The following is a 26,804-nucleotide window of genomic DNA, read 5'->3' as shown; positions in this document are numbered from 1 at the left end:
AGAGAAACCTATAAGCTCAAATAGCTTTATAGAAGCAAAAAAGTTGATCAACTTAGAGGGGGGGCATGATTTGGGGGTAAGCGTACGCTAATGTTCACGCTTGTTCACGGAAGGAGGGGAAGGCGTAATGAAATTGTTCATGTGGACACGATATTTTTTCGAGAAAAAAGGAGATCTTTTCAATTTTAGCTAGTGAAATCAAGAGTATAATTATATTATACATCATTTCGTTCGTTGAAATGTTCTATACCCAGTAATGTATAGCTCTTGACTATAGGATCACTTCCAAGGAGTTAGCAGACATTGAAAAAAGTGACAGTGTTCGGAATTTTTAAAGAATTTTTGAGAATCGACGAGAAAATTAGTTTCTCGTTGATTTTTTAGTGCCAGAAGTTACAGTACGGTATAATGAATATTCTACAGATACCCTGGGTTTAGAACTATTGTGAGCTATATTTTAGTGAAATTAAGAATTATATCTTTTGTAGCCTCTTTGTTTAGAGCCGTTCCATTCTTAAGCATGTCTGAGAGGTTCTTCAGACATGTCGAGAACTCTTCAAGAATTCCAGGTAAAAGTAGTAGAAGTAGGAGTACTTTCAAGTTAATTCATAAACTTTGTTTTTACTCTTTGAGGTATTTTCCATCGGCCCTTCATACATCTATACTCTTAGCGAAATTGGGAACCAATTTCTGCTTTGGCCTTTTCTGTCATTCAAAGGTACAACGATTAGACTGGATTCGAATCATTTTTTTTTTCTCGCTATCATTACGTACCAAATTTAAGATCATTTTCGTTTCCGATCTCAACTGGCTTTTGAAAAGTAATTTTCATTCTCTGGACTAAATTTAGATTCAAGTAACTGTTGATTCTTACTATAACTGTTGGTCTCTTATTTGATTTTTTCGAGCGATTTAGAACTTTATTTGAAATTGATTTTTGGTTTCAGGAATTCCGAAGTAAGTTTTGGCTATTTTCTGATTGGCTTTAAGTTTTTTTTTCTAAAGTCATTTTCGAGTAGATTTTGAAGACTATTGTCTTGTTTATTTAGCGGTTAAAAGTGTTGTCAATTATTCAAAGCATAATTCGTGATTATAGTTTTTCGTGTTTTTCTGAACTATAAAGAAATTTGCAAGTACAGGTCGGACTCGATTATCCGGGATTCGATTATCTCTGTCCCTTTCGGGATATTTGTTACTATTTCTGTCTCTTCTATCCAATTCATATACATAGACATATCCAATTAATGTCCAATTTTTTTTTTGTTTCTCAAAATTTCACCTTTTTCCCTTGAAAAAATTTCTAACAAACTGAACTTATTGTTGTATTTAATTTGCTGATATTTTTTATATTTGATCACTAAATAAACCACAGAAACAACCGTTTTCAATTTTTCTTTGTAAAAAGATGTTCACGTGGACAAAAAGAAGGAGGGAGGGGGGCTGCCCGCGAGAGGGTCGGAAGGCGAGGGGAGTGAGATGTTCAAAATGAGGATTTTTCTGTCCACGTGAAATGTTGACGGCACCTAAATGGAGAACATATTACTGCTCAATGTTCGAAAAACCTCATAGTTAAAACAAAAAATCACATTCAAGTTCTAAAGAGCTCAAAATGCTTCAAAGCGCAAAAATGCTCGAATGTCAAAAAAAACTCTCAAGCTTTAATAACCTTCAAGGAGCTTCCAAAAACTTAAAAAAAACTTGAAGTTCAAAAAAGGTTTATAATTCTACACTGTCTCTATTTGCCTAGCAATCCTATGTAAAATTTGGGTGTTTTTCTTCTTTTTTTTGCGGGAATGAGTCTATTCAGCATGCTCATTAAGAATGGCGGATAAAAAGTAAGGTTTGTTTCACACAACCTCGTTTTTTTGTTCGTTTCAATTATTAGCATAATAGTCGAAGATTTTCATTCCCGTATAACTTTTCTTCGAATCATTTTCAACGAAGTTGAATGTATAATTGCTCTTAGTATAAATAATCCGTTTAATCGGTTCAACGCTATTCCGTATGATTGTGTCAAACCGTGAACCATAAAATACGGAATAATGATGAAAGTTACTCGAAGAAGTTTATATTTGATTTTATAGCTTTATAGAAAATCTTTCGGCGATTAATAGCATTCTGGAAAGTTTGCCCGAAAATCTTTCTGTGATCAAGAACTCCGAGAATAATTACAGTCAACAGCGCACTTTTCCGGTTCAATCAAAAACATCCGTAGTCTCAGATTACATTACATTCGAAACACTCCCGTCGAGTCGAAATTGAGAATTAGTTTGTTGCCGCTGCTTCAGTGTAGTATCCTTAAAGTGGCAATGTGTTACGGAAACAGTTTTGGAGCAAATTCACCGAAGGCGATGAAATTCTCGTCGGAGTTATCGTCTTCACTTCTTTAAATCTTTAGTAACTCAGAAGCTAACATTTTTCTCGACTGCCCAGTTCTCGACATAGGACAGTTATGCTAAAAGCGGCAGTACAGGGTGTATGTCTTCATTCTTCATAGAGAACATTTTTTTATTCTGCTGATGTTTAACAAAAATTTCATCTCTTTCGGAATAAAGCTGCGTTTATTCATCAAGCCGTAGTTGACAAAAATACAGTTGCATTCATCACAATTATCTTCAATTTTAACTCACTTCTGTAACCATAAAATATGTAAATTTTGACCCTTTTTAACTGTTTAAAGCTGTATATATTACCAAACACGTTTCTAGAACTATTTTTTTAATTTATATGTCAAAATGAGATACAATATTTCTACAGCTTCATTAATTACTTTTACAGAAAACAATTGACCGAAATAATTTGCAATTACTAGATTTCTCTAAGAAGACCAAAAACGTGCAAATCGATTTGTGTTATTAAGCGTTTTTAATACCTGTGCTGGTTTTCGCTCGTAGTCAGACGTTGACAATAAATCATTCGAATGGCTTTCGATAGGGATAGGTTTTAAAATCGTATCAACATGGGTCGGATCAAAAGTGGATTTTAATGAAACAAAATTGACATTGTTGAAAAATAATCCTGGTTGGACGGAATGTTAAATACTTCTCCTCTCTCGAAAGCCTGTAAAAGCAAGTGATGAGACTGTTATTCCTATATAACTATAACTAAAGAAAACTAATACCACACACACCTACAAAATCTTGAATCACAAGTCTGGGAATTAAGGAAATAGCTTTATTTTGTATATAGTTTTCATTACCTCTTGTAGATACTTACTAAAAGTTTGAGAACCGCAAAGCGAACCCCGATGCCATGTCTATGTAAATGCTACTGCGTTCGTTAATTGTTCTAATTTGTATCGAAAGCATAAACAAACCTCATTAAAAGTTAAAGGCTGCCCTGTTCTGCACGTAATAAAATGCTCGTTTCTCGCGTCTAATCTTGCTACCATTCGCTTCTCATATTGATCATTTGCCCACGTACTGATAATAATCACTACAAGTGTAATTAAGCAATTCATATGCATTTGCAACTGGCTAGCAGAAGAAACAAAAACTTACTAACCCACGTATATTTTTCTTTTCTTCACCGGTTCCCCTCCGCTCTCTATCATGCTCTGACAAAACTCAAACATCCCCAAAACACCCAACGCCTACGTTCCGCTCCGCTCCAAATTCCGTTCGACCGATCGTCGCGCCTCTCCACGTGCCTGCCTGCCTGCCTGCCTGCCTGTCCATTTCTTCTCTTCCGCAGATCATATGATGAGGATGATGATTACGAGTCGAACATTGACATTTTAGAAACGCAGTTAGATGATTGTTTGCTGAACGAATGGTGAGATACGGGGCCCGGCGGACCTCGGGGCCGCCAACGCAAGAAAAAAGCGCACGTCGCTCTCCCGGACGAGGAGCTGGAACGCATCGAGCAGGAGATTCTGGACGAGTTGAATCAGTTCTAGAGGGATTCCTGATCAGACGAAGAGTGGCCAACAAGAATTTGGGCGTTAGCGCGATATTGAATCGGATCGGCATGTCGTCATGCAGTCATATATAAGTAATCATCGTCGTCTTCATGTTCATATATCATATAGCATCATGTTCTCATTAGCAGTGCTGCAAAAACCAAAAACAAAAAAAAAACGCTAGCAGTAAATTTCGCAATGCAACAAAGAATATTTCATACGTGGTAGAAGTTTACACACAGCCACAGCGTTAGTATATGCATGCAGCAGTTTTAACCAGAATCTCGAAGTATTTTTTACCTGTCTATTGGAAGCATGAAGCAAGCAAAAGAAGAAGAAAAAAAACAACAAGATAGAATTCACGGTGTCATACATGGAATTGAGCGAATATTTAATCGTATTAGGTGGATAAGAATTGAGCGAAACATGGCAAACCATTGACGGAAAACTGTGCATGTTTTCATGGTTTAGGATAACATATTTTACTGCTTTATTATTACCATTATTGGACACACAGATTTAGATTTTTGGTTAGAGTTACCGTCAATTATGATGCAAAAAAAAAAAACAAAACAAAACAGAAAAACAAAAACACATGTTTAATCAATGAAAAATATCAGAAGTGTAGAAAATCAAAATATATACACAGTTTCTTTGCTAACATCATCTGTGTCATTGCGTCAAGCCACCTACTCAAACCGATTCATCACTAATCGAGAGAAAACAGTAATAATAATAATAGTAATTGCTTAACATAAATCGCAATCATTTGTGCAGACTAGGGTTCAAGTGCGGAAGTACAATTTGCAAAGCACACCGTCATATACACACGCATTCACATGTATACTTATAATTAAAATCAACAACAACCAATAGTAAACAAAAGTTATCTTCAAAACCATAGCAAGCGAGTTTTGCTTGGTTGAGGACATAGAATCGAGTGAGCGATTGAAGTGATGGAGGCGCACGATGATTTACGACAGGTAAATTGCCGGATTCTCCATTGGATTTCCTTTATGATGTCAGTTTCAATTTGAAAATTAGATTATTTTTCTATTTAAAGTAAAATATCAAAACAATTATATTAACAAGTAATCCTAGAGTATTGATGAACATATGTTTGATCAAACAATAAGTGAACAAGAAGACTTTTGTAAGGTTGGAATCCATTTTCTTCCAAGCGACTGTAACTTTTTGTTAGAACAAAGTTTCTAGAGTTGAATAACCATTTTTGTGAATTTTTGAAAAATTCTGTATGTCTAAATGGATAGCTTCAAGCAAGTTGTCCCACGAGAACCTTATTTTTTTTATTGAATGTTAACATGTCAACTAGAAGTTGAACATGTTACGAGTAATGCAACAAATCTCAACCTTTAATACTGTCTATCCCTTAATCAATTCAACTAGTTTGATGTTTTTATAAAAATGGAGTCGAATTGTATGATATTTGGGTGAAATCTATGAGAAATAATGTGTAGATTTCCTGCTAGTGATGTTACTGTAAGCGAGTTGAAAGATCTCTAGAAATCCCTATTGATCCAAACAAGAATGAACACTCAGGATTCCAACTCGCATCGAATCTCACAGACAACTGATTGAATCTCATCTTAGTGTCACCATTTTTTTTTTTTGAATGTCATACATTTACTTTCCATCTATACTTGCCTTGTTAGTAGAAAAACATCAGTTTTTCGAAGATTCTCTAAAACTTCACTTCGTTCAAGAAAAGTAAATATAAAGCAAAAAGGTGTGTTGAACATGGTTTTTGAAAAACACCTGAACTGAAGATCGAAAGATCGTCGTCAGTGAAACCCTTCTTCACTTTCGACCCATAAATGATGGTTATTTCGCAGGGAAGTGATATTTCAGATTGACTTTCTCAGGAGAAATGAGTTCTCCATCCCTGTTACCATTTCGAGTATACCAAAGGAATTGCGTAGGAATCGTGTTCGGTGCTTTGATCATACCATAATTGCTACGAACACATAACCTAGTAAAAAAGCACTAACAAAAACTGCCGCCATTGTTGCGTCGCCATCTGCCGCCATCACTCAAATCAATCGCTCAGCGGAAACGTATCAGCCAATAACACAAACCCTCATTATCTAACCGAGTTAAAGTGTTGACAACCACGAGCTCGCATCAAACACACACACGTAAACACAAACCTGCCATCATCAATCAATTAATCTGTCAACTGACCGGCCATGATGATGATGATTATGATTCTGCATTATTAAACCAAACGTTACCGTTGTTGTTTGTTGTTGTATTTTTCCTATCCTGGCCATGGTTTCAACAATTTCCGATACACTATAATGGCAGCGAGGGCAGCGACAGCGATAGCGATGGAGAGGTCCGAGCCCTGCGGATAAGCTGGCGGGAGCGGTATCTGCGCAAACGGCGCAACAAGAAGAAGCGGAAGTAAACTGACCTAGTACGATGATCTGCCAGCAGTTGCGATGATTTCTTTTTTTTTTTTTGGTACATGTTAAGCAAAGATTTTTAGCCGAATTTCCACAGGAAAAAGGGGTGCATCGGTTTTTTCCTGGATTGCTGCCGATTGACCGAAGATTTCAAATGGTGTTTAGTTTTAAGTTTTCTATGGTAACGACAGTTATGTTTTCGTTGTTCAATGATGTAAACAAGAGCAGTAAGCCATGACTTGACGCAAACCATTATCAAACTGTGAGAATTCTATCGTAGTAATAATCCTAATATCAATGGAATTTACCCTAGAATATGACTAAGTATATAGAGAGGAGAAAAGATTAGTTTTATAATCAAACATTTTCCGATTGTGGCAATAGAAGAATAGGTCGAATTGATCGCGAAGGAAGAACGGTATTCAGTGTAAACCAAATCAAATCGATATTAAGTGTATTTTATGCAGAACACAAACCAACCATCAGAAAAAAAACATACACTTCTGTTCGATTGGAACAGCGTGAAGCGTAATCAACTAGGACGTAAGAACAATTTTTCTAAAAAAGCAACCATTTTTTTCTACAAAAGCGAAGCACAGACTAGTATTTCTCTGGAAGCATAACTCACACCAACCTATACAAAAATACCTTTAGTGGAAATAGAAGCAAATGTGTCTACTTGGAAAGCATAATACGAACTGCAGTAAAAGCACATTAATGTCAATATTTAAGAGACAACTACAGTGTGAAACCATATAAAAAAGGCTTCAACACTCGATAGATAACAATACTTTCAAAAGAAAACAAAAAAAAAATAATACACCATTTTATCACCTGTGTAACCTTGAACGTTATTTACAGAAACCCATTTATATTATTGAACACAAAACAAGCGCATATCTAGTTATTTAATTCGTAACCCTAATCTAGTCCAATTTGTGCTAACTACCAACCAAGATGATAATGTCAATCTACGCGAGTGCAGCGGGAGAGCCAAGTTCGAAACTCTTCTCTCCTTTCCCCTATTTTCGAACTATGAATCAATCAATTAATGCGGTTTTTTGTTTTGTTTTAAACTGATCTGATTTCCTAAACTTCAACTTGGTTTTAGTGAAACTAAAATGTTCGAAAAAATCTAGACGTTTTGTGAGCCAAAATATTTTCCAACTTTTTTAAATCAAAAATGATAGGATCTACCAAATGCTACTGCTGTTGTAGATCCTATAGTTTTTGAGCATAAAAAATACTTGCTAAACTTTTCTTACAACCTACTACTGAAAAAAAAAAAAAAACAATAAATTGTATGAATGCGGCGGATCAAAGCTTGTTAAGTTTTACACTAGTTTATGCTAAGTTTTTTCTTTAAGCAAAAAACTGTTCAACTAAGTACATTCAAATTATTTATTACCGCCCTATTTAAAGAAAACATGCGCCCCCTTCCCTAGTTAAGTAAAAGAAGGCGCAATCTGGCGCTAGTAGGAAACCGTCGAGCTTTTCATTGTTGAACATATTCATCCTTTTCCTTTTTAACCTTGTGCTATAAATCCTATTTAAACAACCTAATCGGTAGTTCAATTCAAGCTCGCAACTAAGAGCGCCCTTTTTGTTGAAAGTTCGCGAAATTGCTATCTTCTCTAACTATAACCTCTCTCTCTAGAAATGGAAGAAACCAGCCTCACAGCGCTCTCACATGATTATACCGTAGAATATTAAAACAAAACTATTTAACACCGAAATTGAATGAATGAAGAATGGTTTATCTCTCGAATCAAACTGCTAGTGTTTTAGTACCGTCATTCATTATGAGATAATTTAGTTAACATATGTACGGCCAATTTAGTGCTAGGATTTTTTTTATTATTTATTCTTCAAGTAACCAACAAAGGCGAGATTCATGCAGAAGCGCTAGTGCAAGAATAATTTGAGATAAACTACTTAACAATAACTAGTTATATCGACAAAAAAGAAGAGAACAAGGAAACCAACTCTGAAATACAAACCAATAATTGATCTATGGAACCGCCTGCTGTGTCGGAAAGAAATTACCCTGAGCATGACCGTGTTTCGTCTTAGCGCCGCCAGCGCCACCAGCTGTCAAAGTGGCCTGCCCCGCGTTGAGGGACAATGCCGAAAAACGGACATCCCCATGGAAACCGATTGTTGGAAGCGTAAATCGATAAATCAAGGTTACTTGCGTGTTTCTCCCGCGACACTGCCGAGAAGTTTCGCGATTTCGCAGTTCCGTGTTGGGCTTCGGGTGGAAAGGATGCCTCGGAGTGGACCTTCTTCTTCCCTGCCTGGTGCTAGGTCTAGGTGGTGCGCAAAAGTGAAAGCGACCTGCTTTCTGGCGTAACTGAACTTTCTACCCGTAAATCGATTCCGCGACGGGGTGTTCCTGTGTAGTAAATAGTGGTTGTGATTTGTTGTTGAGTTTATAGGAGAAAAATAAAATCGACCAAAATGAACACGTCAAAATGGCTTCCGAAGCAGCATCACGAGGTGGTTAAACTGTTCGACCAAACGCGAACCGTCGAGCGGGAGTTTCGCATTCTTGGGAAGAAATTTGCGACCGATATTAACCTGGATCTGCCGGATTACTATGTAAGTATGTCAGTTGTTAGCTATGAGTTATTTATTAGCTCAGGTATTTCGTTTTGGACAGGAAATCGATCCGAGTTTGTTCTTTGTATGGTTCGAAAAAGTGCAACTTTGTTTCAACTAATAGGGGAACCACGAAAATATGACAATAAATGAAATTTTCGTTCCGAAGAACAAGAACACTATATAGCTACTAGAGAATTGAAAATGTTATTATTTTTATTGCACTACCCACAACTCGTTAAAATTGAATGTTCTTCTAGAAGAAAATCTGAATTTAAACATTTGCAAAATAATACTATTTTTATTCGATTTGTCGGTTATACGTTATAATTTTTCATCGAAAAACTGGTCAGTTTTTGAATGAGCCTTTTCGAAAAGTTATTTTAGTGATGAATACTTTCCGCTAGTTAATCTCATTTATTTAATTGCAAAAAAAATTGAGCATTTAAATTAGATTGGCAAAAAGTCCCGTGCGCGGACGTAGAAGTGACGAACCGTGCGAGCAAACACTCTGCGGCCTTTTGACGCATACTCGAGCTGGCTAGAGGCACCAAAATTTACTGGAATGATGAAAAAGCTTTAATCTTTCATAATTACTGTTCTGTGCTGACCAGTGTAATCTTTCCAAGAAAACATTGTCATCCCCGCACCTATGACGAATCCATTCCGCCGTGAAACCTACCGTTGCGAATGGTTACACTTGATTTTGTTCGTTCTCATTTATACTACTATAAAGGCTTGGTTGTGGTCTCTCTCGCAAGTAATAATCGATTAGGTAGTGCAACGGTGGTGGCGTGCCACAATGAAAACACAAATGGTACTAATTGGACTACTGGCAGTAGTCGCAGCAGTGGAAGCAGCAAAGCTGCAATGTCCCACGACTGAAGATCCAGCGAATGGAATCATCTACGGCAAAAAAGCCAAACCGCACCAGTTTCCCTATCAAGCGCTAGTGGTGTCCTACTTAGGAAACGGATATGACAAAACTTGTGGCGGATCTGTGCTGACGGAAAATTATATTCTTACCGCGGCTCATTGTCTCCAAAATTCTGGTTCGGTAGTTACCTCGGGAAAGGTAATTCTCGGCGCTTACAACAAGGACGATCAAGAAGAGGAAACACAGCAGAGAATTAAGTTTGGTTCGATTAATATTCATCCTCATGCGAGTGGTCTCCGCAATGACATTGCCACCATTCGTCTGGAGAAACCAGCTGTATTCGACGATTACGTCCAACCAGTTATTTTGCCGGAAGCGTCCGACGATCGAACGTTCGCCGGAATGACTGGTATCGCTTCCAGCTTTGGACGGCTGTCCGAGATAGTGCGATATACCAGCAATGTTATTATGACCAACGCCGATGGTTCGTCGGAATTGTCCAATAACGATCTGAAGGCTCAGTACTTGTGGTTTTGCATAGCCGGTGACGTCGCGGTGTGTCACGGAGATTCCGGAAGTCCTCTGGTCGTGAAAGATGGTGATCGCAATCTGCAGGCGGGAATTTCGTTAACCGTTACGAACGAGGGCTGTGGAACGATTCATCCGACTCGGTTTATTCGAGTTTCCCACTATTTGGCTTGGATCGTGGAGAATTCTGATGTGCCAGTGGAGGGAAAATGATGACTTTTATTTTATATTTTGTTTTAAAATTTGTAAGGTTGTCACTATTTTAGGTGTAAGTGTGAACATTTAGTAATAAAATTTGATAAATGTTAAACGCTCTGACGAATCTAATTCAGTATGTTCAAGAAAAGGTTCAACTATTGGCGAGTTACCCTGCTTTTATTGAATTTTATATTTTGGCATTTATTATCAAAGCCTTGGGTGCTACATTCAGTATCGGAACTCGACCTTCTGTTTATTATACACAGACTTCGCAACCAACTGTTAAGTGTACAGGACAATTGCGGGGCTAGCGCTACGATCCTACTGATACTAACAGTTTCTCCCGAGCCGAGACTTGAACCTACGACGACTGGCTTGTTAGGCCAGCATCGTACCTCGAGGCCAGCTGGGTGCATTTATTATCACAGAATACAATAACAACAATTGAAAAGAAAAGTCAATAAAATTATTCCCAGGATTAAATTGAATTACACGTTAAGAAGTTATGAGTTTTGCACTCCCAGCGTGGCTTCGAAGAATAATCGTGAAGATTCACAAATTCCCAAAAACAACTATATAGACCACACCAGAAAGTATGGGAACATTCAACCGTGAATTATTTTCTATTGTCAAATTCGTTTTTACGGAAAGACTATACCGCCCCGGACTACACTTTGCAGCTGAAAAAAAAAACTTTCCGAGCAATTGCAATGGTGTGCGTAATACCAGAGGTAGCTATCACTTTTGTTTTGGTCATTATCGCCATTGTCTTTTTATCGCGTTTGTGTTACTGTACGAAAAATTTGCCAATTTACCGAAAAATGACAAAATAACAAAATGAAATAAATAAAATAAAATAAAATAAAAATCCAACCTGATGTTTGACACGCGAAGAACGATAATCAAAGCAAACCGATTTTGACATTTTTTTTTTATTTTGACACATGTGTGAATGTGTTGGTGTCTTTAAAACTGCACTCTGTTTTTTTCGCGGACTGTCTTGGATATTTTCATCATTTCCACTCTAGTCTTTTATCAATAAAGACCTATTTGTATTTGGTTAGAGGCCCAGATCAAAAGAAATTTCTAGAAAATTATTTTCACCTGAAGCAAACGAAAAAGTGCTCTTGAAATGAGCGAAGAAGAACTTTGGCTGTTCAACGGCAACAACTTCATAAATTGTAAGTTCCGGATCGAGGTGTTGATGGAGGACAGGACAAGAGATTGCTGGACTGTCTGAAGAAAGTAATCGAGGAGAAGGATCTTGCGAGGGAACTGCCAAATGACTCTGCGGACGTTAAAACGGAGAAAAAGCAGAAAGCCCGGAAGTGCAAAAACTTGCTCATCCACCGAATCGCGGAAGTCCAGTTGGAGTACGTCAAGGACAAGCGCACGTCAAAAGACGTTTGGGAAGGTCTGAAGAACACGCTCGAACGTGTTGGAATCGCCGGCAAGCTGTTTATGCAAAAGCGGTTCCAAGAACTGAAGTTGAAAGATGCTGATGAAATGCTACGGCCACAAGCATGTGGATTGCCCGTAAAATGTTGGTAACAACCGGAAAAGAACCCAGAAGCTGAGAAGTTCAACCGAAACTAAAAAACCAATGCAATTTTGACAACCGAAAATGAAATGGCTTTCGTTGCAGCCACGGGTGACGGTGACAGCGCTTTTTCTGCACCTGCTGCACTGACAGGATAATGAATTGAGTGGTTTTTGGATTCGGACGCCACAGAGGCAATTTCTTTTTTCGCATCCTCTGACAAGGATGGGTCACATTGCGCTAGCAAAATCGGGTCAGGTGCTCGTAAACAAGTTGGCCGGAACGGTCCGAGTGAACATGCTCATCAAGGAGAAGAAGCATCCGTTCGTCATCAAGGAGGTGCTGTAGGTACCTAATTTGCAGTGTAATTCATTTTTGTCTCGTCGGGTAGACGACGATGAAATGACGCTAAAATTTACCGGAAGGATGGTACCCATCGAAAATGACAATCGAGTGATAAACGTTGGACAAAAGAAGAGTCAATTCTATTCGCTGGACATCAGTCTCTGAAATTCGACGAGGTCAGTAGAAGCGAGCGCTCTGATGTCAAGGCAGGACAGTTTCGAATTGCGGCATCGACGATTCGGTCATCTGAGAGAGACGACACAACAGCGAAAGACCATGATTGGCCTGATAGGATCATCTGCGTGCCTGGCCGGTGTGCAAACAAGGCAATCGTTCGACGAGATGACAGAGAGACGTTTATCCCGGCCATTGGAATTGGTCTATTCCGATGGGTACGGGCCATTTACCACTTCACAGTAGTATATCCTTCGGAAACAAAAAATGAATTTGAGGAACAGTTGAACCAGTATCGTGCGCAATCTTCGGAACGAGAATCTCCAGGCTTAGGTGCGACAATGGTGGGGAGTACACGTGCAAATCATTCCGGAAATATTGCCGCACTGAAGAAATACGAATGGAAGTAACTGTACCATACAGTCTGCAGCAGGACAGAGTCACAGAGATAATGAACCGGACTCTTCTGGACAAGGCCCGGTCAATGTTGGAGGATGTTAGTCTCCGCAAGATTTTGTGAGGCGAGGTGGTGGTTACAGCGGCAGATTTGCTAAATCGTAGTACGACATCTGTCCTTAAAAAAAAGAAAATTCCGTTCGACATATGATACGGTACGAAGCCAAACATCGACGAGCTATGAATTTTTTGATCAATCGCCTGTACGTGGATTCCGAACGTAAAACAAGCAAAATAGATCCGATCTCCGAGAAGAACGTGATGATCGGGTACACAACGAACGGGTTTGAAATACTAAGAGGAGGATGGAAGGTGCAGCTGATCGTGAAGCCTGTCGAACTGGTAGTGCTGGAACCGGAAGATGGGGAATATGAAGTCCGTTTGGTGGCTGAATGTCCATCAGAACCTTGCCTGGAACCGGCAGCAGAACCACTAGAAGCGAACAGGAAGGCAGAGTCCCCTGTAAGTTCTTTGATTTTATTACTAGATTTAGAGCCACTTCTGCATTGAACGCGGAGGCATTTGTGGAAAATCTTCCATCCACAATTGATGGACTGATGAAGAGGAGTGACTAGCCTCACTGGAAGGATGGATTGACAATGAGCTGGAGTCGCCCCAAGTAACCAAAAGTTCGAATAAAAGTAGAATTCATAGACTAATCAGCCAATCTAACAATCATGAATAGAATTCTATTCAGCTCAATTTTTAAGTAACTAACCGTACTTTCAAGTTCGCATTTGTTGAATAAACTTCGAGTAGCATCCAAAGCAGCTTCCGAACTAGAAAGTTCACATTAAGTTCGGTTAGGTCACTGAACAGAGCGCTATTCAGCTTGAAAAGAAAACTTTAAAATACTTAAAATAAAAATCAATTTGCAATTATTCAATTCGCTTACTCATGATTCGTGTTGCTTCATCAATCCCATGATAATCATTTACTGAAGAAATTTAGATCGAAAGGATAATGTCTGGCTTCATTTATTATTAAATTTCATAATTTTTTTTTTGCAACTTACTACACAAACTTCGAACTCGAGTCCTCCCTCTTTGAAGCCTATATTCATACCACTGCTCCGTTCCCGCTATATGAGATCAGCATCGATTTTACTCGATGTGCTGATTTCTCTTCATTACCTACACGTTCATAGTGATAAAGCATACCGGGTCTCTCTTTCAGCTTGAGAGTTCAGATAAAGTACAGGCGGAACCTCATGCGAACTAGGAAGTTCAGAAAAGGCTGACGCGGAACTTTTTCTGAACTTTCAAGTTCAGAAGAAGTACGCGCGGAACGCAATGTGAACTTAAGTCTGACAGTTCTCTAGTTTGTTTTGATTTTGCTGCAGTTCGTTGGTAATGTAATTGAAAAAGGTTGTGTACGCAATATTTTCCTTCCAAACGTTTACTGAAATTTTATTCTGGTAAGCAGTATATACAAAATATGATAAATGTTCAAAATCAATAAAAACTTTTTCGGTGAATAGATATGCTGTGTGCTGCAGTCGAAACGACCAACGCCTTGGAACACAGGGAACTCTCGGTGGTGTCCGAGAAATGGATTCAGGCCTCCAAAACCGGCAACATCATGCTGTGGCCTACATAAAATACACCCAAGATTTGGGCAAATTGCTCAGGGATGAAAGCATAACGCACAGCAAATGTCTAACGGGAATTCACAGCACATTCATGTGTATCTAATGTATCGCACACATCATAATTGATTTCCTGTGAGGTAACAGAAGAAAGTGTTTAGATAGAGAAACCTTCAAGCACCCTAATATTACCTATTGAAATCATAGCTTTGTTTTTTTTGCGATTAATTTAGATTATAAAATTCCGATGATAATAAAATAGACCACATGTTTTATTGTTTTTGAAAAACTCATGTTTTATCACTAATCCTGAAGCAAACTGCACTTTCGCCAAAGTAGAGTAAAGCACGAGTCAGAACTTAACATGAACTTTGAAGTGGAAATGAAGTACGACATAGACTTCTCCTGAACTTTCGTGCTGATTAAAGGTATGGATAAAATGCTAACCGAACTTTAATTTCCGGCTGCTTTAAGGTTCACGTGTGAACTTTGTGTGAACTTCAACGTTCTAATGAAGAGGAGCAAGCAGCTTCTCCTGAACCTTCGTGCTGATTAGAAGTACGGATAAAATGCTAACCAAACTTTAATTCTAAGGGTTTTGAAGTTCACGTGTGAACTTTATGTGAACTTTAAGGTTCCAATGAAGAGTAGTAAGCAGCTTCTACTGAACTTTCGTGCTGATTAGAAGTACGGATAAAATGTTAACCGAACTTTAATTTCCGGGGGTTTTGAAGTTCACGTGTGAACATTATGTGAACTTTGAGGTTCCAATAAAGGGGTACAAGCAGCTTCTCATGAACTTTAAAGTTGCTTTCAGGTGTAGACGGTACTTTATTTAGAATGAAGTTCGGTTTGTAAGTAATGTGTCTTGTTGTTCAGCAAGAAAGTTCCGCGGAACCAAATCCGAACCTTATGTGAACTTCTAAGTTCGTTTGTTAAGTGAAATTCGAACTTCTGGTTGCTTGGGGCTGCACAAAAATAAAACTTGGGTACTTAATCCGAAACCAGGAGAGACCTTATGGACAGCAAGTGGGTCCTTCACGATGAAGTTAGTAGCATCGAGCGGTACAAGACTCGGTTATTAGCAACGCTATGGTTTTGACTGCGCCGCTGGTGGCAAAGATAACCAGGGTACGAGTGCTGTTAGTTGTCGCAAGTCAAGAGAAGATTCATGTTCATCAGATGGATGTGGAGACGACTTTCCTGTATTAGAAATGTTGAAGAAAGAAATCTACGTGCGATAATCTGAGGGATTCGAGCGAAATGGTCTGAATTTCGTCTGCCACCTCAAGAAGTCACTGTATGGGTTGGAGCAAGCCCCAAGAAGCTTTTGCTTTGCTTCAAACTATCCAATCTGGACAGCTGCCTTTACCGGAAACAAATCTGGTCCGTTGTCGTTTATCTGCTGCTCCATGTGTAAAATTCTTCAGCAGATTTCAATCTGCACCAACCAATATTCATTGCAGCCTTCTAAAAAGAGTCCTCCGGTATTTGAAGGGTCCCATCAACTGCAGTTTGGGATTCCGACGATGTGATGAAGCTACACGTTTGCTTGGTTACGCTTGGAAGACCGCCGATCCGCACCTGGCAAGTAATCCAAGTTTATGGTGAAGCCATTCCGTGGATGACCAAGAAGCAGAACACTGTTGTGTTGTCTTCAGTAGAGGCCAAAACGTTTCGCTGAGCCAATCTTCCTGCGAAGCAATTTGGTTGACTAAGTTTTTGGAAGAGCTTGGAGTACAGATGGACTATCCAGAACCATTGAATAAGGAGAACCAATGCTGAGCCTCCACCTTTTATTAGAATCGACCCAGAATTCCCCATGAATGTTTCTTTTTTATCTTTGGATAGCTATTGCTTTTACGTACAAAACTAAACGGTGTCCTAGATCAACTAGCATCACAGACAAAAACGCTGTAGAAAATTACCCATTGGGTATTTTCTCATGAAATTTTGGATAGGAGTAGTTTAGAGTGTACGCTGTATTTTCATCGCTGCCATTTTTCGAAAATTGGAAGAAATGGCGTCACTAGAAAAGCACCGTGATCTTGCGCAATCACCTGGTAAATCCTCAACTCTCTCCTCGGGACATCGGATCGATTGATTAAACGTTACCAGGAAACTCTGAACATCGAACGGAAGGAAAAATGCGGTCAGAATGGATGTTTTATTAATGTCGTGAAAGCGTTTACGCGAAATCCTAATGATTCTTTCAAGGATGTGGTCAAAAAGTTGACTGCCCAAGTCTTTCGTTCAGAGAGCGAAGGACCAGGAGGAGCTGCGTACGTACATAATGAAGAAGGCTCCAAATCCTGACGAACGGCAAAGTACGGTACGGAAGTCACGGACTCGGAAACTGTTCACCCAGAGCCTAACTTTTGCATCATGAATGATGAAACTTACGTCAAGACGGACTTCCGGCTGCTTCGAAAACCACTGTTCTTTGCCGCCCAGCACAAGGTCAATATTTTGGAGGAAGTATAGAAGCAGAAACTTTCAAAATTTGAGAAGAAATACATGATTTTGCAAGCGATATGTTAATTTTGCAAACGGAGTGCACCGCCTGTGACTACCAGGACTGTAAATGGGGAGAATTAATTCAAGGAGTGTCTACAGAAGCATTTGCTTCCTCTGTTGAAGCAACACGAGGGCCTTGCGATCTTCTGGTCGTTCAAATTGTGACCTGGAGTGATACGTACCCAAGAACAATATTCTTCAACAACAACAGCAACCTTTCCACCAAATTGACCACAGGTTCGTTAATTATTGGTAAAACCGTTTTGCATACACGAGAATGAAAAATAAGATAGGAAAACAATGCTCCTAGCTCTCAGATTTTTCTCATGAAAACAGAAAAAATCGATTAGCATGATATTCTAAACCCTGTGTAACGTACAATAGCAGGAAATCCAATCGCGTCCTTTATCCTTCGCCAGCATCGAAGTTCAATAAGTAAACCATGAAAACTAAACATCCTTACACCGTGCCCAGGAGTCGAACGCCTTCGACGTTGACCCTGCCCCCTAGCTTCCACATCAATTACGACAAAAGGCAAATTTGCTCCGCCGTCCTTGGTATCGAACTGTACTCCACCGCGTAGTGCCTTAATCATGCTGCAGAATCGTGATTTACGAGGGCAACCAATTCCGTACCGTTCGTTGCCAATAGAGACTCGCCGTGGTTTGTTTACGCCCACTGCGCACAATCGAACGTTCATTAATTCATTGTTTCCCGAGAGTCTAACCTCACTGCTTTTTTACTATAGGAATTTGAACGGTTGCTACAACAGAGTCGTCTGGGTTTCGAACAGTCGGCCCACATCCAGATGCGGCTGATTCGGATGACGGCCACGTCAGCGGACAAGAATGTCGAACGGAGCTTCTTCAAAATTCTGCTCGATCGGAAGACGCACCTGATTCGGCAGAATCTTCGCAAGCGCCACTTTCAGCTGACGTTTATCATCAACAAGATGATCAAGCTGATGCTTGGATTGACGTACAGCTCCGAGATGGTGATCGACGGTTCCATGCTGCTTTCAACGTTGCACAACGAGAGTGTCACGTTGGCACTAAAAACGGCTAAAGCACGCACGCAAGATGGGGCGCAGATTTGCAGCAATACCTTTCCGGCCGTCATGATTGCTCCGAAGAAGATCGATATCGCTACGGTCCTGCAGGTGAATGATCTGATAATTTTGGTACTGAGTAGCCAAATAATTTCTTCCCGGTCATTGTAGATTGTTACGAAGCAACGTTCGGAGCAGTGCTGCGCAACGCTCATCAACTGCCTGTTGGTTTCCTGTAAGGGAGCCACAACGACCGCCATCGAGGACGATGAGTCGGAAACCTCTAGTGTGGAAATACTACGTACTCTCACTGCGAACTTCAACGATGGAATAATAAAGACGCAGGATGCTTACCAGGAGGACTTGAATAACCGACGAAAAAGTAGCGTGAATTTAATCGCTAGTGGTGAGATGCACCAAGGTGCCTCCGCCAAACCTCCAAAGATAACTCCGATTGTAAAACCTGAGTCCAGGGTACCTGACGAATCCGAGCACAACGTGAGCCCGAGGTGCGGGGTAAGTAAATCAACCTAGTAGTAAAGCTTTATTTTTCAGGATCCTGCCATCAACTTTTTCGATGAAATGGCCGCCGAAGCTGTTGCGTACAATACGATCAACTATCTGGTCAATGAACCGGAAGGGATTGATCTGCTGGAGAATTTGATTGCCGATGAGGAGATTTTCATCGCCAACATTCTGATGAAGGTGATCAAGCTGTGCCCTTCAGCGTTCGAGAAGGAGCTGAACAAAACCGAACTGATCAAGTGGGTAAATCGAGGAACTCGTGGCCTTTGGACGCAGGTCGGTGGAACGCTCGAGCACGTGGTGCTCTGGTGGAGCAACTCCCCGCTCGCGTGTAGACCACCTGCTTGTGCCAAGTACCTCCGTGATTGGCTGCTACTGATAACTCCGGATGAAGCTCCCGAGCCGATATTGTCCATGCTGAAGGGTCTAGGGGAAACGCTGACCGTGCATGTATCCAGCACGATCTGGGATCGGCAGTTTCGTCTGGCGGTTGTGGCCTCCAGCCTTGCTGTGGATTATCCCTTCGAGGAGTCAGAGTTTTACAACGCTGGTATGACGGTAGGTAGATCGATTACGATATTTCAAGGTAATTATTTATCATTATTTATCATTATCAAATGATTGAATCTTAGGTTGAGGGAACGGTTTGTGGAAAGGTGTGGAGTGAATTGCTGTATCAACTAGTTGTGTTGTCCAATACCTGTGATATTGGAACCATACCGAATGAGCTACCGTTGGTAGAACAAATACCGGTGCTTCACCGGCTTGATCACTCGATCCATTCGATGCGTATATGGGCTGCGAATAAGGCGCGATCGCTTTGCACCGACTGGAATATGATGATGTTCTTCAAGGTAGTTCACAACGATATCCGACTTTGCTTGGAACAGTTACAGTATCTTCGTGTTCCCGAGCTGGTCTCTCCCGATGCGCTAGAGGTTCAGGTACAGGTGTGCGTTGCATTGCGCGCGAAATTAGTTTCGGAAATTAAGGAAAATATTCGCAAACTCAAACTTGCAAGTGCGGAGTGCATCGACGTTCTGGCGGCAGTTTGTCGCACTACCAGCTTGGCATCACTAACTCTGTGTTTCCCACATTACCGCCATTGGCAGACGGAAATTCTGCAGGATACTGCCAACGAGTACGTGGCGTACTTTTTTAATCAAGTGTACTTTCCGGTCATCGAGGCTACCAGTGATCTGGAGATTTTGAAGTTGACACTCAAGATCATCTGCGAAGCTTGGTTGGATCATATTTATATGAAAAAGACGCGCTTCAGTAGCAGTGGGGCGTTGAACTTGCTCAAGGATTTCGATGGCGTAGCGGAGTGGATTATGAAATGCAAGGCCTTGGATAAACAGCTCAAGGAAGTTTTGTCAACGCACGAAGTGCTGCGAATGTGCGAAGGAGTCGGCAAGTTGTTGTTACGAAAACCGGACGAAACTATATCGATTCTTCCTAGCGCAGCAGACGTTCGAAAGGCCGAAGGTTAGTTGAAGTGTTGTTTTTTTTATTTTGGTAGCCAAAATTTTAGGTGGAATTTTCATAAATTTCAGAAGCTGGAGGTGATGAAAAGGCACCACTGCCACCGGAGATGTTCGTACCCAACCAGAAACGCTGGTTAGAGTTACGTGCCAGGGATAGGAAAACGATGGGCATCAACTGTGCCTGTTTGTGCGCTGGCACGGATGTTTATTGAGTTTATAAAAATAAAATTTTAGTCTTGTTGTAGCATATAAATTTTTCATGAAGTAGTAGTCTTTTCCCCTTACAAAAAAAATTGAATTAGAATGCAAGATAATAAGAAAAAAACATTTAATCTTAAAACGGAGTTTTTAATTACGGGTATATAAAAGTATCACAGGTACAAAAGTATTTTCAATTCAAAATACTGGAACTCACTCATGACTAGAGTCCATGATGTAACCCCTTCTAAAACCCAGAAAAAAAAGCCAAAATTAGGCTCAGAATGGCCGAAAATCCCTTCTAGCCAGGCCAGAAAAATCAAAATAAAAAATGATCCCAAATTAAGCTCAGAAACGCCAAAACCCCTTATAAAGGACAGAAAAAGTCAAAATAGGAAATGATCCCAAATTAAGCTCAGAATGGCCAAAACCCCCTTCTACTCATCATGACTAAAATCAAATGCTTTTTTCTCAATAATCTGACAAAATTAATAACATTCTACTAGATGACACATATTTTTTAGAATATATTTGAGTTCCTTTCAAAAAAAGTCCGTAATTTTTTACCGCCAACAAGCATAAAGGTTGCGGGATCGGGATCCCTCACTTAAGTGTGATCAACTGTGGCTTCTACCAATTTGACAACCCGACTGACACCGCAGTCAACTTCACTTTATTGCCGAACGACGGTCTGTCATCGCTACGTGGCTGACTGAACGCTGAACAATTCGGTAGAGTAGCAGCAGCAGCAGTAGTAGCGATACGACTTTTATTTCAATTGTGCTCCGGCTTTCGTTTCGAACTATTTTCCGAATAACAATTCTGCTTCATTGCCAAAGTTAAACATGAGCTCGAAATCTTTGCTCTTCGCTGCCTTGGTTGTGTTGTCCGCCTCAGCTTGCTGGGCCAGTTCTTGCACCAATCCAGAGGTGAAATCGAGCTTTTTCTCCACGTCGGATGCCACCATCGTAAGTCAGATCGCTTTCGTAGCGGAATTCACGTTGAAGTGCTCCAACGCGGGTGCTGAAAAACTGCCCCTGTTTGCCGAAGTGGGCGGAAAGGTGGCACCAGTGGTCCGGGTAGGGGACACCAAGTATCAGGTAAATTGAATCTAAAAGACTTCTCTTCGATTTCATAATTAATCAATGTTTTAAATAACAGGTTAGCTGGAACGAGGAAATTAAGAAAGCCAGCAGCGGCAAGTACACAATCCGATTGTTCGATGAGGAATCGTACGCTGCGGTACGCAAAGCTCAACGGGCTGGTGAGGATGTACGATCGGTGAAACCACTGACCAACGTGGTGGTGCACTTCCCCGGCGCGTACAAGGGTCCGTGGATCAACTCGGAAATCCTGGCAGCCGGTGTGGTCGGAATCGTGGCTTACGTTGCGTTTTCTACCCGCACGAAGTTGTTAGCTTAAGGAGAGAGAAAGCATAAGAGTGAGATTACATACCCGCACTCCGTCACGTCCTATCATCGGCTGGATTAGCCAGCAGCGCATTTTTTCGTCGTTAGTTGAGTAGGTAAGGCTGACACATTTTTTTGTTTGTTTCACATTGGATAAATCGAAAAAGTAGCTTATCTACATATTACAATCGGACGATTAGCCAGAAACGGTTGATCATACCTCAAACGCTAGTAGATTGATTTGCAGGACACGTCAATAAACCTGCCTCACTGGAGTGATACGAAGTTTACTGTTTCCGAGGAATATCACTCACTCATCTAGCTTTTTAAAACAGTACAAATACTACAAAGTATACAGCTTTGAAAGGTTTACAATCAATAAGTAAAATTTTTACATCAGTCCTTGCTATGGTTTAAAAGTTGATTTTGACGCGCCTAATTCTTAACTTCGCGTTCTTTCTATATAAAATTATGGCGTCTTCATTTAAGTTGACGAATATGATCCCCTGCATCTTTTGGTGTTATGAGATTTGTGATAAATCGAGAGGTTGGAGAGGTCAAGAACGAAGCATCGGAAGGGAATCAATTGCATTTTTCGTTTCAAACAATTAGCGTTGAGTTGTGTTGCCTAAGTGAAACGATTGTGTGTGTGGATCTGTGAGAAATTACATAAAACGGATTGTCAGGTAAAATTCATTAGGACAAACTTGTACTGTTTCGCTGCGCATCGATATTATGCTGCATTTTCGTTCTTATAGGATTCTATACGAGTTCACGGCGGAATTAGAAAATAAGATCCCATAGCGATGTTGTTCGAGAACCAAGTCAGAAGGTTCGAAGTTTAACGAAGCATATTTTTTTCCGGGATAATCTCAAATTGAAGATGACCGACAAGAAGTGTCTCAAAGATACCCACTCTGAGGGTGGCGTCTTTGCGAGTTCTAGTCAGAAGTCATCGCGGGAAGTTCGGAAGTGCGTGACTAACTCGGGAAGCGGTTTCGAACTTGACGAAAGGAAACAACTGAAGAATCTACGTTAGGAAGAAGTCCATCACGATGGCATGATCTGGTAGCTTTCATTAACCTTTATACATTTATTAAAATACTAATGATTACTGCTTTTTGTCTAAAGTTTGGAATTGATACACATAACCTGTTAAAACTCTGGTCCAAAGCCTCTGGTAGCTGGTCCACGAAATGTGACTACATTTGTGACAATTTACTTTAGTGCTATGCTATAAATGTGGAAACCATGCCTGATGTGGCTGAATCCGTTGCATACCTATCAACTGAATGAGTTTACTTCCTCAAAACAAATGAAAATATTACTGAACTGATTCTGGGGTATAGAACTAATATAATATCCAAGGAATGGTCGGAATCGATCCAATTCCGAAGATTCCTTATCCTAAGAATGTTAACGACTATCGATGCATAACACTGTGCTCTACCGCGTACAAGATTTATGCTAGGCTATTGCTAAGCAGGCTCAAACGCCAAGTTCCACCCCTATCCGAGTGATAAATGACACTCAAGCACAAAAGCGCTACAGACCAGACTTTCAACCTAAGGCGCATTATCGACGGAAAGAGGACAATCATGGTCTCCCTGAACACTAAAAAAGCGATCGACAAGAAAGACACCTCCAAATCTGTGGCCATATCGATAGATACGGGAGTGTCAAAAGCCCTTGCCACACGAACCGTAACATACTGCTTGAAGGAAAAAACGTCGATTCAATGGTTCGCCCCTAAACGAGCAGTTTAAGAAAAAACTAGAGGAATCAAACGACACAGCTATTCTTATGCTACATCACGTGCTGACAGCAATTCACCCCGGAACTAAAATTGACCCATGCAAGCGCGATCCAGATTCCCTGCATATTAGGCTGACATGCTACTATTATGCGAGTAAGAAATTAAATAGCTGCTGTAAGTTCTGGAATCATTACTGATGTCAATTGGTTTGGAGTTGAACACGGTTCTAATTCGCATAACATGGGCAGGACACAATCATGAGCGTAGGAAAATATACACTACCCCTGGTGGCTATTAGAGATATCTAGGCACCGCTGTCACGAGCAGTCTGACAAGAAGAACAACAACAGCTGAGAGGATTGAAAAAGCCTACAAGGCCTTCAACGATGTGTGCTATTCCTGAAAGAGGAACACCCGTTTAATTAGAATTAGATGATAGAAAATCTGCTACTCTAAGCCTAACCTCTTCCTGAAGAACAACGTTCATTCGACCGCCACCGGTTAGTTCGGCAGGCTTATTTTACTGGGGAAGCTCGCAAGTCGGGCCAAGACTAGCAATATGCTGCAGCCCGATATCTCACAGAAAAAATCACAAGAAGGTTGTATGCAAAGCCACGACCGCAAGGTTGAAGTAGAATACTTTTACAAGAAAGATAACCTGGCTGCTTGCGTGTCAGTCATTTTTTCTAGTAAATAAACGTTGACCGTTCATTGGCAGTATTGTAATTCCTTTTTGTCTGATATTTTGAATGAAATTCATTGGATATTTTTAAATTTTGTGCAAATGAGAAGTTGAAGTGCTGCCGAATTGTAATATGCACATTTAATACGATATCATTAAACGGGAATGGAACAAAGGCTACGGTTATGCAGAACGCGAATGCCGGCCCGATGCGATTCGCCTTACCGTGGTGAAATGTACAGCTCTTTTTAAGGCGAAGTAGAGCTATACATTTCAACAGATTTCGTCTTGCCGAATAGCATCGCGCCGTTATTTGCGTTCTGCATGACCGTAGCCAAACACTACGCGACGCAAACACGTAATAATAGTCAGAGTATGCATGTAGATGAAGATAATTAACTTTGGATTATTGCGCAAAACGAGAAAATATTAACTTTTCAAATAATCATTTGTGTTCTTCAAATTTCAGTTGTTCAATTTAATATCCGATGAAATGTTTGTTTATTATCTGATGAAGCTCTTTTATAGGCCAAATGATGCATTCCCAATTTACTAGGTCCATAACTCTGCCGACCGTGCTTGGGAAAGCGCTGTATAACGACTAATAAGAGGTCGAATTTTGTGTTTTGACAAGGCTTAAGAGTTTTCAATAGTACAATAGTTCGAATGATAAAATTGCAATTTCATGCATTTGGTAGGAATCTTAGAAGATTTTCTAATCGATTGCTGCAAAAACGAAGGAAATCCATCGAAAACTAACCGATTTATTGGCATTTGAAATTTTTCTCGATTTTTTCAGTTTTAGATTTTCATTTTACATCCCTATGTAGCCGAACTTCCTGAGAGAAGTATTCTAATTCAAAATTAAATCTTCATTAATTCATTTGTTGTCCTTATAAGGACAATTGTTCAATTTATCATTGATAGTGAGGACTAAGGCGCACGGTCAACACAATGAGAAAGGTGTTTTCACATTGAAAACTAGACACGGCTTTACTGGAGGAAGTGTTGGCAAATGCATCTACCGCTAATACCACCGCTATCATACGAAAGCGCGTCGTTTCATGTGGGGAATATCAACAACGAAAAATGACGCGCGTCTAAGCATAACCCGAACTGTTTCGCCGTGCTGCTCCCATTTACCTTTACATCGGCCTCAGGGAAGTACCGGCTGCATCTGCATCTACCGCTGAAGCTGTCACTATACTGCTATTGGTACCAAAAGCTATTAACTCTTCAAATAAGTGTGTTATTTGTTTTCAAAAGAACAATTGTTTAATTCAAAATCGGATTTACGCAATCGCATCTCTGTAATATTACCGACAATAATATTCTTCTGAACAAACTAATACAACTTTCCCCTTTAGGCCTCTGCCATAATAGACGCGAAAAGCGACGCGAACCGATTCGCTCAGCTGTAGGTTAATGTACAGCCATCAGTAGAGCTGTACATCAACCTACGGCCGAGCGAATCGGTTCGCGCCGCTTTTCGCGTCTACTATGGCAGAGGCCTTAGAGAAAGTTGCTGGCTGATGTATTCACTTCATGCAAGCCTGCTGCTGATGCTTCCCGCTACCACACTGAAACAGCATTTTAGTGAAGGGAGTGTCGTTGCATCAGCTGACCCTGCTACTATCGATGCCGATATACCCGCTGCAACAGCTACGCTATGCATAGCCATGCCACAGTTGTGGCCGCTATACGCTGGCCCAACTGCTGAGCAACTGCAACGCTATCCGTAGCCATGCCACAGTTGTGGCCGCCATTGGTATCCGCTGTACCTGCATCTGCTGGCCCTGCTGCTATCGATGGTGAGATCCGCTGAAACTGCTACGCTTATTCGCAGCCATGCTACAGTTGTGGCCGCTATCCGCTATCGATGGTACCCACTGCTCGCTCCCGCTGCTGCTAAGGGAGGACTGCTGTCGTCGCTGTTTAGAACTACTATGAGCGGCTTCGACTAAAACAGGCTCTTATATAGGGATGAAAATAGGAATGAATTATTTTACGTACGTGGTGGAATGATATAACTTGAAAAATATGTGTGACTTCATTCCGGCTCAGAGCGATCATTTGATAAGCTCCACCTCTTTTTTCAGTTTCTAAAGTTTTTCCTCAGTTTCGTAGCAAGGATGCACAAAATGATTTCTTGTCGAACCGGACCGATAGCACTCTCATTGAAGCAACAAAATAACATGTTTTGTGTCGTGTTGCGCAGCTTCGTTGAAGAAAATGTTCCCGTCCCCGTGTCGCATGTAAGCAGATTATTGCGTTCAGTAGACAGTAGATAGTGCATCCAGCGAATAAACACCGCTGGTGCTCTCACACACGCAACGGTTTTAACCCGTATTTTATTGCGGTTTGTAACATCAAGCGATTTCGTTTCCTCGCTGTTGCGTGTTGCATCATGTGACAACTTGGCAGCTGGGAGACGACGAAATTCTGTTTACGCTGATTGATTGAATCGACTTCATATAAGCTCTGCATAGTCGGACTAACTGCTTTTGTGAATGCGTACTAACAGGGCAATTTATTATTCAATGTCGGT

General features: G+C 40.5%; 4 protein-coding genes across 22 annotated transcripts in view; all 4 read left to right on the top strand.

Annotated features, from left to right (window-relative positions):
- The window catches only part of LOC129732054 (uncharacterized), a 126,733-nt gene extending 118,392 nt beyond the window's left edge, over positions 1-8,341 (top strand). For 16 of the 19 annotated variants that reach the window (XM_055692520.1, XM_055692521.1, XM_055692518.1 and 13 more), the window contains one exon: positions 3,694-8,341. In XM_055692520.1, the coding sequence (XP_055548495.1) occupies positions 3,694-3,778 (85 nt within the window). In that variant the 3' untranslated portion in view covers positions 3,779-8,341. The remainder of the gene's footprint in view (positions 1-3,693) is intronic. The other 3 variants (XR_008729152.1, XR_008729153.1, XM_055692534.1) reach the window with 3 other exon arrangements.
- Positions 8,342-8,441: 100 nt separating this feature from the next.
- Positions 8,442-20,509, top strand: LOC129732056 (uncharacterized). Its single transcript, XM_055692536.1, has 6 exons — positions 8,442-8,928; positions 17,900-18,310; positions 18,371-18,697; positions 18,755-19,282; positions 19,357-20,212; positions 20,281-20,509. Exons 1-6 carry the CDS (start codon positions 8,788-8,790, stop codon positions 20,421-20,423), a joined length of 2,406 nt encoding a protein of 801 aa, XP_055548511.1. The 5' UTR covers positions 8,442-8,787; the 3' UTR covers positions 20,424-20,509.
- Positions 8,960-17,877, top strand: LOC129732059 (chymotrypsin-like). The gene has a single exon (XM_055692540.1). It carries the CDS (start codon positions 9,731-9,733, stop codon positions 10,544-10,546), a length of 816 nt encoding a protein of 271 aa, XP_055548515.1. The 5' UTR covers positions 8,960-9,730; the 3' UTR covers positions 10,547-17,877.
- A 575-nt stretch (positions 20,510-21,084) lies between the features above and the next one.
- Positions 21,085-22,091, top strand: LOC129727686 (translocon-associated protein subunit delta). Its single transcript, XM_055685735.1, has 2 exons — positions 21,085-21,509; positions 21,571-22,091. Exons 1-2 carry the CDS (start codon positions 21,255-21,257, stop codon positions 21,829-21,831), a joined length of 516 nt encoding a protein of 171 aa, XP_055541710.1. The 5' UTR covers positions 21,085-21,254; the 3' UTR covers positions 21,832-22,091.
- The last annotated feature ends 4,713 nt before the right edge of the window (positions 22,092-26,804 follow it).

This window comes from Wyeomyia smithii, chromosome 3 (genome assembly GCF_029784165.1).
Source record: "Wyeomyia smithii strain HCP4-BCI-WySm-NY-G18 chromosome 3, ASM2978416v1, whole genome shotgun sequence".
Taxonomy (NCBI): Eukaryota; Metazoa; Arthropoda; class Insecta; order Diptera; family Culicidae; genus Wyeomyia; species Wyeomyia smithii.
Note: the sequence above shows the minus strand (reverse complement) of the source record. Positions and strands in the feature narration are given on the sequence as shown.